Raw genomic sequence first — 15,913 nt, 5'->3', positions numbered from 1 at the left:
GTGTGTGTGTGTGTGTGTGTTCCAAATTGTTAATCTTGCAGCACTAAAAATTTAGGCACTCAAAATGAACACTTGCCTGGACAGAACTAGTCCAGTACACCCAGAATATATTTATTGTATCTAACAGCACACACAACATATATTCAAATTATACTGAAGTGCAAAAAGCATACTTTCCCACCCTCCATCCAGGAAACTGTTCCATTGCTTTAAGCCTTGGTTGTTTTTCCCCCTTGACATTTTCCAGGTTTTTCTTTTTCTACTGTTCCCATGGGGGAGACAAGCTTTCAGGCTATCAGATTCCAGGCCCCTTTCAATGGTCCTTGTCACTGTAATTCTGAAAATATTCGGCTCCCCTCTACTCTGAGAGGGCTCCCCCCCTCCAAAATCAGAAACCACAAGTCAGCATTTGTTCACACAGGCCAGAGGTCATCTGTCTATACATGGAATAGTGCTGTCACATAGGTGACAGTTTCATATATAGAGCAGAATCAAGTGGTAAAGTCTTTCTGGACTGCCTTCTCAGGCTGGGGACAGGGTTTGACAATACTCTCTTATGAGACAAAGAGGGAATTGGGAATTAGACCAGGAGCCTCCCAGAGATGATTTACTGAGTGCATGGGGAGGCAAATGATGCAGTCCAAGGGAAGCTTCGCCGCTTGAACCTATGCCATGTGGAAACTGACCCTAAGATGGAATGACTTCTAAGCAAGACCACTGCCACCGCTCCCCTTGGGTGAAGAAAACACATTTTGTGCCCCACACCCATGGTGCCGCTGGTCAAGCAAACTTGGAGCAAACCAGGCTGCTCATACAACACTCTTCCTTGTCTCTCTGCACTATAACCCCTGCTAGGTAGAACAGGAAGTTTTCCCCATCATTCTTGACCCTGCTACATGAATCAGGAAGGTGAATGTGGGCTCTCAGGATCAGGCCTCGCCTCGTGACTGCAGGCTAATATCTTGTCCAGACATAGGATTGCTGCCTGTCACCCAGGTGTCTTATGCTGATGGCCCAGGATGCCCTGCATTCTTTCACCTCTTTCTGCCATACGTGTCACACTTTGGGGGTACTGACACAACGTCACATCATTCCACCTTGCTGTTGTAGGCATCTCTGTTTCCCAAAGGACCCACTCACCTTTCAGAAGCAGGAAAACCAAGCGGAAGGCAGGCCACTCTGCAAAGAGAGGAACCCAGTAGCTGTAACTGAAGCAAGGCTGGGCACTCTACTAGTCTCGCCTGTAAAGATGTGAGAGCAGAGATGGCCACTGTGGTGGCCCTATAGCTGCTGCTGAATTCCACCTTTCATCAGCCCCAGCCAGCAAGGCCAATAGTCGGGGATGATGGGAACTGGAGTCCAGCAGCAACTGGAAGGCCCCAAGCTGGCTGTTCTTGAGTTAGAGCAAAGAGGTGAGGAATGTCTGCCCCACTCTGCCCAATCCTCATTTGTGTCAAAGTGACGCAGGCCCTGGCCTAACTTTTAGCAGCTGCCATCAAAGCGAAGGTCAATTTCCTACCAACCTCCAAGGTTCATTTGGCCATCTCGGCAAGGCAAAAGTGAGATTGGATAAAGAGAAATTAACACTCGGAAGCAGAATGTTTTGGCAAGCTGTGTACTTCGAGCTTAACCCACCCCAACCTCTCAATAATACTAAGATTTCAAATCCTGCATGTGAACAGAAAGCTTTTTTAAAAACATTCAAACACAGATTTTTAAAAAAGAATATAAATGGCATTTTGATAAACACAAACAGGTTAAGATTCATTTTTAAAAAATAATAATGAGAAAGCAGCTTTCAGGAAAAGCCCCTTGCTCATGCCCAAGCAAAACTCGATTGATAACAGAATACTGAAATCGACACACGTTTGCAATTAACTCATTTTTGTTTCAAAAAAGCAAAGGTTCTGTTACCTGTTACCAAACAACACTCAACATTCAAATTTGCACTGGATAAGCCCGCTTAGCTGGGATCTTTCCAGTCTAATTTGTGCCATAATCTTGTGAAAGGAACATCTGATTAACAATACAGCAACAAACTCTGGTAGGCTGAACTAATGCAGCTCTCATAAATCTTGGCTTTTTCCATGGACGAGAGAGAGAGCAAGTGTTGGGGTCAGTTGCACTTCCATCAAAGCAAAAAACTATTTGGAGCTTGGCTGGAAGAACTTGGGGGAGGGGCGGGGTGGAGAGAAGAATTGGTCACAATCACCAGAACCTTCTCCTGCACAACCCCTGCTGAAAAGAAGCTTTGCAAACGGATGACAACATCGTTAAATGGAATTTGTGCAACAGACATTCCTGGGGGGCCAGCTATTTATATCCATCTTTCCCCGTCCACTCATCTTAAAACTCACATTGGTGTGGGGAAAGGATCTATTCCTGGAGCCAAACAAATATCACAAACCAATCCCTTCCACTGGAATAAAGGACTCAGGATTGTAAGACTTCCCGGGAGAACAGGCCATTTTGAAAACAACTCAGCAAACCTACAAAATGCAATGGGGGATATGGGAAGCTGGGAGAGGGGGTGGGTGGGGTTTTCAATGCAAAGCTTCAATGCAAAGCTTAAGAAACAAAATGGTCCTGCACAGGGAAGAGCTTGTGGGCGGGGGGGGGGGAGTGCTACACCAGAGAAAAGGCGTCAGCTGGATCTAGAGATCCACTCTCCAATGGCATTTAATGCAAAGAACAGCCTCTGGACGCTTACAGCTCCCCCTCTTGCGACTCCTGTAGGATACACAACACTGACTTGTGAGGGATCCCGCACTCTTGCAAGGACTTGGTGAGGTCCGCGAAGGTCCTCCGAGGCACTTCCACTGTTTCAATGCTGCAGCGTCTGTACACGACCGAGTTCTTTTGCTCCGCCACTGTAAGGACGGTTTTCAAGCTGTCCGTCGGCCTGAAGTGACGCTCAAACCTGTGACCTGAAGGAGATCTGATGGCGAGAAGCAACCTCGGCTCCTTCTCACTGGGCTCTTCCAAATTCAGCATGGGATGGGCCCCTTCCCTTGTTTTACTTCGGGGCTTTGTCTCCAGAAGAGGAGGTGGATTCTGAGCGTATTCTCCGCCGCCCCCTTTGTGTTTTGCCATGATATCGGTGGAGGCTTTCCCCACCAGGGGAAGAAGCTCTTTGAAGCCTTGCTCTTTCTCTTCTGGTTGGGGACTCCCTTGGAGCTGACCAGCCTGCTCAGACATCATCTCCACGGCACCTTTCCGCAGTTCTTTCCTGCTGATGGATGGGAGCACTCTGTACTTGTTTAAGGAGGAGGAAGTTCTCATGGGCACCTGCTGGAGAAGATCTGGGATTTCAGCAGGGAACACCTGAACAGGTTGGTACAGCTGCTGGGTCGACAAGGTCTTTCGGCCACTTGCAGCATCTTCGCAGGGAGCTAATGGCTGAGGAGACGATGGCACCTGGTAGGAGTAGGCTTCTATGCTGTGGGAGTAATTCAAGTTGGACCTCGTGCGCCCCTTTGCAGATTTTGGCCGGGTGACATGCATGCTGAGGGAGTGTGGCTGCCAGATGGGAGGCTTCGCAATGCCAAAGGAGGTCTTCCGTTCAGAGGATGAGATGTTCAGGTGCGAGGCAGCAGCCATTGCTTTTCAGGAGACCTGGGGAAACAAAAGTCAGAAAGGGCCAGGCACCACCCGGCTTGCAGCAGCCTGCTTTCACTTCCTGCAATTCAGCCCAGCTGAATTAGACTTTGGGCTGGGCTGACAGGAATTCATATGAGCCTGCCACTTTACACCAGAAGGACAGCACTAATCTATCAACTCCTCCAGTGGAGTGTAGTCAGTAGACTAGGGGGACTAGGCTAGCTCCCTAAATGTTCCCCTGGCACCTCCTTCCCAAAACCCGGGAGCCCTGAATATGACATGAGGAAGGGTAAAGGGAGAAATTATGTCAGTTACACTTATTCAGGCATTAGTTTCAGGAGGCTGACCTGGAATAGAAGCATCCACCTCGTGGGCTTCCCTGGCTGGGTACTGTGGGAACAGAATACTAAAATATTTTAGTGAAGACTGCTTGAACATGACAACCACTGCTATGTGGAAGGTCCAGGGGACAAGACTTTGCCCAGGCAGGCATTATGATGGCACCTAAGTGTAGCACTGCCTTCCTGTGTGCTTGTTTCTGCAGCCCTATTATGCCTGCTCAACTTTGCAGGCAAATCGGTTACGAAAAAAGGAAACTAAAAGGCTTATGTTGTGCATAGATTGACATCAGGTTTATTCTGCAGCTGCCTCAGGGCCAGAACACCTCAGAATTAAAAGACATCAGCAAAAGCATCCCAGGATATTTCAGGAGCCAGTTAAAGCTTTGTCGTTGAAGGTCATGTTTGGGAAAAGTTCAAAAGCAAACCAAAACACTCACATGCAGAAGATGCTCCATCGGCTCAAAAGGACTGACGGCTCAAAAGCTCCAGAGGATCAAACAGGCCAGTCAGTCTGAGAGGATCTCCGCCTGCACCTCCAGGGAGTTGCAGATTTTCAACCCTGAAACCAAGCAAGAGAAAAGAAGGGCGGAGATGACATTTCTCTCTGTGAGAAATCTGTTAATCATCCTCTAGAGGCCAAGGCAAGTATTGGAGCTGCCCATTTACAGCAGGGTCCCGTGCTTCTAGAAGCTCACGACAGGCAGAAATCCAATAGGTATAGCTTTTATTGAATTAAACCTCTTAAAAATAGAGGGTCTCTGCAATGAAAAACAGGAACAGATTCTTAATGCACACTGAAGGCAGCCCAAGGCAGATGCTGGGCTGGGGGAAGTGCCCTCTGCGCCTAGCCCTCATACTATCAGCTGTTGCTGCCAGTGGTTGAGAGCCCAAAGAATACTTTGACTCGCCTAAAAAGACAGAGTGGCTGCGTGCAGTCCAGCTCAGCATTAAACCCAGTGAGATCACAGGCCATAAACATGCCTAAAGCCAGGCTGGATTTTGACATTCTGGCTTAAGCAAGGAAAAGAAAAGAGTGCCACCTCCCTCTTGATTGACATTATTCCTCATGACTGCATTAGAGCGAGAGACCCCAGCAGCTTAGCAGCCTCCTAGACTTCTTTTATGCAACTCCACTCACAAAGTCTCTGTGAATTGAAAGTGGAGACGCTATATGTACTTTTCCTTGTTTGTTTGTTTGTTCTGTAACACAAGAAAATCTTTAATAAAAACTAATTTTTAAAAAAGAGTTGGTACCTGGAATTTGCTGCTAATCCTTTTCCCTCACCACCTCTTCCCCCTTTCCCATGGGTGGAGACAAGGGGGGCGGAGAGCCAGGGGGGCAACTCAAAATCAAAAAAATACATAGCAAACTGAGGTTCTGCCCCACCCCCAACAAAAGGCCTCCCCCCAAAAAAAAATTCCTGGCTATGCCCATGCCCTTTCCTATTATGTGATTTCTTCTGTTTTATGTTTCCTGAGCATTATTTGACATTTTAAACCACCTTGAATACTTGGGTAGGAAGGTGACATGTAGATACTAGTTTAAAAACTGATGCATCAAATTTGCATATCTAAAACAAAGGTTGTGAAGAAAAAGAGACACTTGTGTATTTAAATCAAGGAACCAGGTGTTGCTTAAATGACACATCCATGTGTCACTCCCAACAGGTACCGTCTTCCTCCTGTGTGAGATGGAAGGGGGCGTCTGCTACCTGTAATGCTTATGTTAAAAATATTTCAAGAGGAATGCCTCTTAAGACAATTTTAAAAGGTTTTACCTGGCTAAAGGGTGCTGCTCTACAACCAAAGAATAAGTGTAGTGGAGGCACTTTTTTTTTTTTAAGCACAAAAGTTAACGGTTGTCGAACTACAGGGATGGACATCCCCGGCAGGGGAGACACATTTCTTCCCTTTATACATTAACAGCAGCACAATTTGTGCCCATCTGTTTATTTACATCTATTTAGACAACTTTCCAAACAACACTCACAGCAATGCAAAACTAAATTAAAAATATACCATCACCACATAAATATACAAGAGATCACTTTAAGCACCATATTCAGTGCAAGCTTACAAGGGAAAGCAGCAATACAAATACTCCCACCTGAAAAGTCAAGGCACTTTCAGATGTCAATTGAAAAGTAAGCTGAGAGAAGAGTTGTTTTTCTTTTTTATTCCTTCTGGCAAAAAACACTGGGAGAAATGAGGGCCTCTCTAAATCAGGAATAGGAAAACCTTTGTCAGCCTGAGAAACACATTCCCTTCTAGGCAAACTTCTGGGGGCAGGATTCCAGCACTGGGCAGAGCAAGAGGCAAAAGTGGGCAAATCGATGCATGTGAATTTCACCTTTGTCCAGGTGGCTAATTTCAACACAGACTCACACACCCCTCACACGATCATCCATCCAAGCCATCAAAAAGCATTGCAAGACTTCAAGGACACATTCCAGCCAGGCAAAAACACTCATGGAGGGTGCAGAGTAGTGGCAGTGAGAGGTGTGGCAGGGGAGGGGGTGTGAATAGGGGAGAGTCCCAAGGGCCAAATAAAAAGGACTGGGTGGGCACATCTGGCCCTTGGGCCTGAGGTTCCCCACCTAAAGAGACTGTACCACAGAGTGATACAGTGTGCGCTCCTCCCCAATACATACCAAAATTCTGGTATGTACCTCCTTAAAAGATGGCAGTCAGAGTAGAGGATTTTCATTATGGATCTGAGTCTGGAGGGAAACTTGGGAATGAAAATGTTTTGTGATGCATGCTGGGGATAAAGATTGCAGGGTTTTGAAAGGTAGGAATCAGCTCTTTGGAGTCAGAAGGAGACTGATTATGTAGGCTTCCTAGTCACTAGCAGAAACCTTCAAGGAAAAGTGCTCTCCCCAAATTTTGGGTACCCACCCTGACAACAACAAATCTGAGATGAGGGCCATCCAAATTTACAGCCCTTCACTGTCTCTAAATATCAGCTACCTTTGATGATCAAGGAAGAAGACATCTCCAGGGCTGTGGCCCTGTTGTCCTCTTAACAGAGCTTCAGCTAAGACCTTACTTAAAGAATGGCTCGGCCTTTTAATGAACACTAATTTTCATTAAATGCTACTTCAGGCTATTTTTAATGCTAATTTAACAGTTTTTATTTATGAATTTCTTTTTACTGTGTATGACATTTAAAAGTTTTAAAATTGACTTTTCACGAACTGCCTTGAACTTCCAAAGTAGCAGGCAGGATATACATGTTGAATACACGTACACATTTTGGGTTGTATTGTATCTACTCAGAGCACAACCACTGAAAATAAAGGACGTGAATAACTTAGGTCAATCACTTTCAATGGGTCTACTCTGATTAGAACTTAGATGGCTACAACCTTCTGAAATTAAACCTATTTTGAAGCTGCCTTCCCATCCAGAGCATTTCAAGTTCACCCCAAAAACTGTTAGTCCAAAGAGTAATTACCAATCCTGCTGCTTTCACAAAACTGTACAAAGAAAACAAAACTCTTTTTCACCTTATGCCTTTTTGTTTTCTCACATCCACAAAAATGGGGAAAGAGTCTGTAGCAAATGATGAACTCCGCTCCTGTGGGCAAGTCTGGGGCACTGCTGCTGCCTTGTTCCAACTGACAATGGCACAACACGCACCCATATCTGGCAACTATATATAATAGGGGAAAGGGCCCGCTGACTTGGGTTACAATAAAAGGTGCAGGAACCACCAGCTGGCCACAGAGGCCAGGCTCACCAAGACAATCATCTACTGCTGTATTGGAGTGGGGATGTAGAGTAAAAAGAGTAGGTGTGTTTGTGTATTAAGCTTAATATGCCAAGCAACAGATATAAACTCCAAGGCAGCACAATCAATACAAAGCATTTTATGTGCCATGTCATGGAGAAAACACATACAAACAGGAATCCAAGCCACATCTAATCTCAGCCCAAAAGAAAAGAGCATACAGATGAGGATTAAAAGTGAGTTCTCCCATTCAGTTTTACACTCCTAGAATCCATCTGAATACCATCTCGGTTAGAACTTTATAAACAAATATTTGCTGTTTCAAAACGAATGTGAGGCAGACTTTTAAACCTATTCATTCGACAACATTTATATACCACTTGAATGTAAAAGAAACCCCAAACCTCTAAATGGTTACCGGTATGTTAAAATGCTTCGTAAAAGCTGTTAAAGCAAGTATGTAAAGGACTCAAAAGATTAATTTAAATCAACAGTAGCTAAAAGGAGAAAGAATACACATAACTTCTGCATGTCTGGATAGGCTTTCCTAAACAGAAATGTTTTAAGCACAATACAGGGAAGGCAGGCAGCTTCAAATGTGCTGCCAGCAAAAAGAATTATTTCTTACAGGTGCAGAACAGGTATTATGGGGCACTAGTAAGAGCCAGTTCCACAGACTGAAGAAGCCAAGTGAGCATATAGGGGGAAAAGCAATCCCTTCAAGTAAACTGGTCCCAAGTTGTTATGGGATTTATATACTAACAGTAACAGACTGAATTCCGACCAGTAGCAAATGTGCAGCCACTGCAGATCTCTGGTGCAGATCTCTGAGCAGAGGTGTTATATGCTGACAGGGTCTCATTCCTGTCAGCAACCGTGCGGCAACTTTCTGCACTAGCTGCAGTTTCCAGATAAAGTGCAAGTGAAACCCTACAGAGTACATTACAGTAATCCAATCTTGAAGTCACCAGTGCCTGAACTACTGTAGTCATGCTCTTCCAGTTCAGGAATGGCCATAGTTATCATTCATGCTAAAAGGAACTTCTGGCCACTGAGCAACTAATCCAGAGGTGGGGAACTTGTGTCCTTCCAGATGTTACTAGACTCCAGCTCCCATCAGGCCCAGCCAACATAGCCAATGGTGATGTATGAAAGGAACTGAAGTCCAGCAGCATCCGGAGAAGGTCACAGATTCCCTGTTAAGGTCCTCATCTGATGCCTTGCTCTATTTTCCTTCCCTTTTTGCCTGCCATGGAGGAGACGGTGGCTACCAGTGGTGTGGCCTTTTTAGCATTGGCACCTCATCTATGGAATTCCCTATTCAACCAGCATCAAATAAAAAAACGTTTTTGGCTCTTCTAGGTAAAAATGTGTATTGGTGCTCTCAACAATCTGTGACAGGTTTGGGGTTTTTATACGTTTCCTGCTAGTGTGTGTGTGTGTGTGTGTGTGTGTGTGTGTGTAGTTTAATTGAAATACTTCTATATACTACCTTGAAAGTGCTGCTGGTCAGCAAGAACTGTCTGGGGATTAGGTGAATTGCCTGTTTTGGTCACTATCCTTGAAAAAAACAGGTTCACCTCTTGAAAGTTCTCCTAGACCCAACACTGCTCTTCATCACCCAAACGGCAGCTTGGCCAGGAATGCATTTTGCAGTGTTGGCTGGTATGCCAGCTGTGCTCTTCCTGGAGAAGGCTGATCCACTTGCCATTGACACAGCTAAACTGGATTAGTCCAACACTCTCTATGTGACTTCACTGTTGCACCATTTTACTATCTCCCGGTTTGTTTACATCTCCAATTAAAAATGCTGATTATAACTGCAAAGCACTACCCAGTTTGTGACCAGCATACTTGAAGGATCACTTCTTCCCAGTCAGATCTTTGGCAGAGGCCCCAATCCATGCCCCAGCACCATCCAACTTGTAGTTGATGAGTAGGTAGAAGGGTGTCAGGGGCTTCTCTATTGGGTGGGTGCCTGAGCTTCAGAGTTCTCAGCCCCAGCTGGCCCCATCACTAATGACACTTTCATGCCCTCTGAAAAACATATCTGTGCCATTGGGCCCCTTTGGCCTAAATACTTAATCCCACTCTTTTTCATTCCCTGTCCTTCCTAATGCTGACACTTTTTCATTATGCTAATAATACCATTTTATTGTGTGCTGTTTTTGCATGGTTTTAAGTAGATAGTTGTTGGCCATGTTGGAGGCCCTGTTACTGGAAAATAAAGTGCAGAATAAAAATATTTTGATAAAAATATACTCATGTTATATTTTAAATACACATACATAAAACCAGATAAACAAACATTAAAATATAAAACATCAAATAATTAAAATATACAGTAGAACAATCCCAAACAACACAGCCATTAGAACAGGAGGCTCACATACATATTGCACACCACAGTAAATAAACACAAATACAAACGACCTTCCAGAAAAGCTGCCACATTCTATGCAATGAAAGTAGCAACTAAACAGAGCATTGCTTTTAGGCTTAATTTCAATGAGGCAATATATAAATGTTGCAAAATAAATAAAATTCAGCATCAAAACAAACATGGCACATAAAAACTACAAACACACACACATACATACGCACAAGGAAAATCCTACACTATATCAGGGGGGAAAAATGTGACCAATGAAAACTGAGCAAAAAAGAAAAGTGAAAATGTAAACATGATTTACTAAGTGAGCAACTTAAGATATTTTTAAATCCACAAATGAGAACGGGCCAAATAAGTATAAGACCAAATCCATGCCATACTTTTAAAAGCACACCCAACTCACATTTAAAGCACGTGGCTTCCCTGAAAGAATCCTGGGAACTGTAGTTTGCTAGGGGGTGCTGGGAACTGTAGTTCTGTAATGGGGAAACTACCTTTCCCGATATTCTCCAAGGTAAAGTCATGCGCTTTTAATGTAAGGCGTGCAACTGCCCTAATACCGTGTGTGCATGAGTTTCTATGCACGTTCGCCACTCAGCCTTTGCCAACCCGGTAACCTCCCGGAAGAACTTTTGGACCACAACGCTCACCAGCGCAGATGGGAGTTGTAGTCCAAAACTTCCAAGAGGGCACCGAGTTGGCAAAGGCTGGTGTCATGTAACCAAGAATCTCATACGCGCGCATGCTCGGTCTCTCCCACCACCTAGCGATAGGGAGGAGGCCTGTTGTGGGGCTCCTCGCGGAGGAGGCCGAGGCCCCCCGCTCCCGAGGCGAGAAAGGGCGGGTGGCGGGGCCCGACCCGGTCGCGTCAGGTAAGGCAAGGGAGCCCCACACCAGGCCTTCGCCCGCCCTCTCACCTCGCAGCGGCTCCATCCAGCAGCCCTTCTCGCTCCCTCGCCGCAGGTCCGGTCCTCCTCGGTGGTAAACAGCGCCGCGTTTCCACGGCAACGCCCGCTAGTAGCCTACTTCCGGCCTTGACCGGAACAAAGCGCAGCCTCCCCATCCACGGCTGAAGAACGTCCTAGAGAGGCCGAAAGGGGTATAAGGTGGGTGGGCGAAGGCCAGTTCTAGGACATGGTTTTCTATGGGCGCGGAGTGGCGTCGCTCTAGCCTTCGTCACCTCCGTGGTAAACAGAGGAAGAACTCTGCAATAAACCAAGAGACAAGGAAAGAGGAAAGGGGCGATGGAAAGAGTGCGAACTGGCTGGATGTGGGCTGTGAGCAGGAGCTGAGGGTTAATTTAAAGGGAATTTTCTCTGGAGATATTAGCACCTGCAATATTAGCAGTGGCCTGTCACTCACTTCCGAAAGTAGTAAATGAAGAACGTGGACTACATTGCAGGGGTGTTGTGCTCCAGTTTTCTCTTTTGAAATAATTATTTATACTTTTCAAGTTTATATATTTCACTAATTTTACAATCATTTTGACATTTCGAAGCTTTCCTTCCTTCCCCCTCTTTCTTTAAATTTATTTTTAATATATTCTCCGTATCCAAATTAACTTAATTTGCTCATTTATTCATCTTCTTTAAATATATACTCTTATGAAGCTGCAGGTTATTACAATAATCCTGCCAATGTTCTTATCTGTTTACAATTTATCTGTAAACATTCAATAAACCATTTCCATTCTTTTATTTAAAAATTGTTATCTTGATTTCTTATTCTTCTGGTACGTTTCGCCGTTTCTGCATATTCCAAAAGTTTTTGTCTCCATTCTTCATTTGCTGGGACTTCTGCTTCTTTCCATTTTGGGGCAAGTAACATTTTTGCCGCTGTAGTAGTGTACATAAATAAGTTTCTATACAGTTTAGGTGCTTCTGTCCCCATAATTCCCCCCCCCCCAAAAAAAGCTCAACCCACCTGCCTTAGCCTGGAGCTTGGTGGGCATAATAGCACTGAGCAACACTGCAGGGCTGTTTCAATCTGTTTAGTCCAGATTTCCCCCTTGTTACAGAAAACCCAGCATGTAAAAATCTCTCATTAAACACCTGCAGCCCCTGGCAGTGTGTACATTTGTTTGCAGGTGTGTAAACAGCTTTTCACAATTGTGGTGATGTTTCATGGGCTGGTTTTATTTCGCCACACCCTGAGCTCAGCATCTAAGCACAACCTCTTACAATTCATCTGGTGTGCTCCTGCTGTTCATTTGAGAAGCCGTGTGCACACCATGATAGCAAGATATGTTGGGATGTTAATTCTGTGAGCCCCTCCAGCCTACGCTCAGGTTGTATATGCTCTGTGTAAATAAATCCATATATCTTAAAGACACCACAGTCTCCGCTGACCCCCATTCTAAGGAAACCAAATCTGGGTACCAGTAAGTGCAAGAACCCTTGAAGTGCCTTGCCATTCAGAGATTGGAGTATGTGCAACAATATGGATTGTGGCTAATTGCCTATTTATTTCTGCTGGGGTTCTGTGACCAAAGAGTCCTTGGCCCAAACCTGGATCTTGGAATCCAGGCAATTCTCCTTTTTATACCTATAATTATTTTTTCCTGTACCAGCAGATTCCAACCTCATAGTCACAGTACCACAGGTTTGGAAGGGACCCAGACTGACTTCCCAAACCCATAACAATAACTATCCTGTATGTAGCCCATGGTTTCTTATGAAATAGTGCATTTTTGATGTACTTTCTCCCAAGGTAGATTTGATCCAAACTGATGAAGTGAATGACCTAGCTGTGTTTTAAACCGATAATGTTTCTGATGACCTGTTGGCCTGTTTCTGATCACCCAAACTTTGCACGTCTTCCTAATCCCAGCAACTGCTGCATGCTGAAAGCACATTCATAAGCCTTGTGAATCATTATGGAGATGGCAATACCTCTGTATTTAAAAATAACAATTTATCAGCCCATTACGCATCCCTAAGCCAGCTTTTTAGGCGTGAGCAGCAAGATACTGAATCATTCAGTGTGATTAAAACATACAAATCCAGATGAATGCTGAATAAACAGGTTTTATGGAATTGGTTTTGCTGAAGTTGTTGCCATGAGATTTATTTATGTAATCACTGAATGTTTTATCTTTGAAATAACTATTCTTTCTTTTCTGCAAATAAAATAACTGATTTACTGAATTGTTTTTGTTTTATGGGGATGAATCTTGCTGGAAGGTTGCTAAATCGACTTGTATTAGCTTAATTGTTTTGCCTTGTTTTATTGCTTTGGCGTGAGTTTGCTTATGATAAATCTGACACCGAATCGCTCGTTACCTGGCTGCACGGCTGGTAAGTTTCTATTGCCAGTGGCTGTGCGTGCCTTTTGTTTTTCTTGGTTGCTAAACTACCATGGGAGCATTAGGCTGCAGACTTATAAATATGCTTTGATGGACAATAATAATGCCAAATGACTTAACAGGGATGCTCGCAAGATTACAGTAACAAAAAAGTGATGTGATGCCCTATGAAATCTAAATAAGAAAAGTGTTAGCATGCATACTGTTCTACTTCTGTTCCTGAGAAAGTTTTAAAAAATGGGGGGCAAATGCAGACCTCCAATCCCATCTCTTTGGCTTTTGGCATCACCCCAGGCTACCCTCCTCTTTCCACAAGCCACACCTTGGGTACTCTAGCCTGCCTAGAATGTGCCCTTGAAATCTGATGATGTCTTGTGTTTGTGTGCCTGGATGGAGAATGGGAAGAGGTGTGTGAGCTAGAAATTAGCTTACTGCTGCAAAGGTAAAAATTTTCATATATTGCCCGCTTACTTTTGCCACCGGCCCCACCCACCACTGAACTTCAGAAGGAAATGGACCTCTGGGAATGAAAACAGGGTTAGAGGCAACCATGGATGAAAGTCAAGGTTGCTCTCAGCTCAAACCACTTTTGACTCTCTTAAAAACTACCAGTCCTCATCTAGCCCAGGTTTTCTTCTTTTCTAGTCTTGCCACTAGAGGGCGGGAAGTGTCCACTGATGCAAGGCCACTTTTTAGACTTTGCAGTTGCGATTCAATCATAGGCAAAATTGGGTCTCACAATTAAAGCGGATTTGGTGGTCTGGCACAACAACTGTGCTTCTCTGCCCCATAAAAGCAAAAAAAACAAACCAAAAAAAACCCGAACCACGACAGCCACAGATTTTTTTCTGGTAGAAAAACGGGAAATGCATTTTAAAGTGTGGAATAATGGAAACATCATTGGGTGGTGCGACCTCTGTGGACACAACTAAGAATGAATGGTCGATAATCAGGAGGGAAATTCCAAGAGATTTAAATAAATTATTTATGTATGCCACCACATCAGCGAGAGTTTTCATTGCTCAGAATTGGAAAAGTGAAGCGATACCATCAAAAAAAGATTGGTTGATTAAACTGATGGAATATGCTGAGATGAGTAAACTGACAAGGCAGATAAAGGACCAAGCGAAACAAAAAATTAGTAAAGATTGGGATATATTCAAACAATACCTGAAAGACCACTGCGGAGAATTAAATTTTTTGACTGATTTAGATTAACTCTTGTAACGAGAAATATCAAATAGTACCGAAAAAGTTGGCAACCAACAATTTAGATTTATTATGACATGCATTCAACCAAGAACTCCAAAATACCCAAGTAAGAAGGGGAGGGAAGTCTGAGGTAATTAGAACATCAGTGAGTCAAATGATTGAGAATATATCTTTGTTTTATCTTTATTATGATTTAGAAACACATGTACATCAGCAAAAAACTGAAACTTTACACTGTGGTTTCATGCTAAGAAGGCATTTTTGTTGTAAAAAAAAAAGATTTTGTTTTTTTAAAAAAAGTCAATAATCAGTGATGTTGTATAAACTCCACATAAATTTTGTGCAAACAAATCAAGATGAATGCTCAATAAAGAGATCGTCTGGAAGAGCCTGTACTCTGTTGTTTTCTGTAGGTGGCTGTCGTTTTTTCCCACAGTAGGAGACCAAAAAAATAAAATATAAATGAGTTGGGAAGTCCCTTCTGCGGGCAATGGGTGTGCATCACTTTGTTGTTTATGGTCTCTATGGCTTGTGTCCTCTCTTCAAATGTAAATCACAGCCCTGACTTCCATCACTGGCTAAGAACAACAAAAGGTGGTAGCAGGATAGTTTCTCACAAGCAATGGGACACTTCGGCTCATATATCAGCTTCTGAAAAGGCTAGGCCAATGTGAACATGGACGATGAGCTCATGGGGACAAGGCCGAGTTTTTTCTGGTTTTCTCCCTTGCAATGATACTGTAGACACCTAAGCACTGCATTTGTGCAAATATTTAGCACCTCGCTAAAATGAAATGTGTCATACTTTGGTTCCTGCTGCTGTCGCTGTTGCTTCTCTGCCTCAAGATTGTTAAGCAGAGCTTTAAGTGCTGCAATAGATGTTTTTAGTAACCACTTTAAATGCTGCAATAGAGGGTTTTTAAACTGAATGTGGAAGGTGTTTTTGTTTGTCACTACGGTATAGATTTTTGTGTTTTATATTATAAACCACCCTATGATCCTTGGATGAAGGGCGGCATATGATTTTAATTAAAGAATAAGAATAAAAATCTGTATCCCACCTTTCCTTATCAGAGCTCAAAGCACTGTTAGTTGTACCTCTCTGGTACGTTTTATCCTCACAACCCTGTGAGGTAAGCTGGACTAAGACATACGTGACTGGCCTGAGATACCTAATCATTAATGGCTGAGTGGGGATTTGAACTCGAGTCTTCGCAGGCCTAGTCTAACAACTATGAGATAAACATTGTGTCATCTGTTTGCGACATGTCGCTGATTATTATTTTTCAGACGCGTTCGGTACATATTATTAGTTTTCCCTCTTGATTGTT

The 15,913-nt window shown here is 43.7% G+C and overlaps 1 protein-coding gene across 1 annotated transcript; it reads right to left on the bottom strand.

Moving 5' to 3' along the window:
• Nucleotides 1-65: 65 nt before the first annotated feature.
• On the bottom strand, nucleotides 66-15,161 carry UBXN10 (UBX domain protein 10). Its single transcript, XM_083513277.1, has 3 exons — nucleotides 10,984-15,161; nucleotides 4,379-4,500; nucleotides 66-3,615 (listed from the first exon to the last, which is right to left on the bottom strand). Exon 3 carries the CDS (start codon nucleotides 3,598-3,600, stop codon nucleotides 2,707-2,709), a length of 894 nt encoding a protein of 297 aa, XP_083369403.1. The 5' UTR covers nucleotides 3,601-3,615; nucleotides 4,379-4,500; nucleotides 10,984-15,161; the 3' UTR covers nucleotides 66-2,706.
• Nucleotides 15,162-15,913: the final 752 nt, after the last annotated feature.

The sequence above is a fragment of the Podarcis liolepis genome (assembly GCF_965112155.1).
Source record: "Podarcis liolepis genome assembly, chromosome: 7".
NCBI classification, from domain to species: domain Eukaryota; kingdom Metazoa; phylum Chordata; class Lepidosauria; order Squamata; family Lacertidae; genus Podarcis; species Podarcis liolepis.
The sequence above is the reverse complement of the archived record's forward strand: the minus strand, read 5'-3'. Positions and strand labels throughout refer to the sequence as shown.

Bases quoted from the DNA above. Each gene is read 5' to 3' on its own strand.
- UBXN10 (XM_083513277.1), bottom strand. From the start codon at position 3,600: ATGGCTGCTGCCTCGCACCTGAACATCTCATCCTCTGAACGGAAGACC.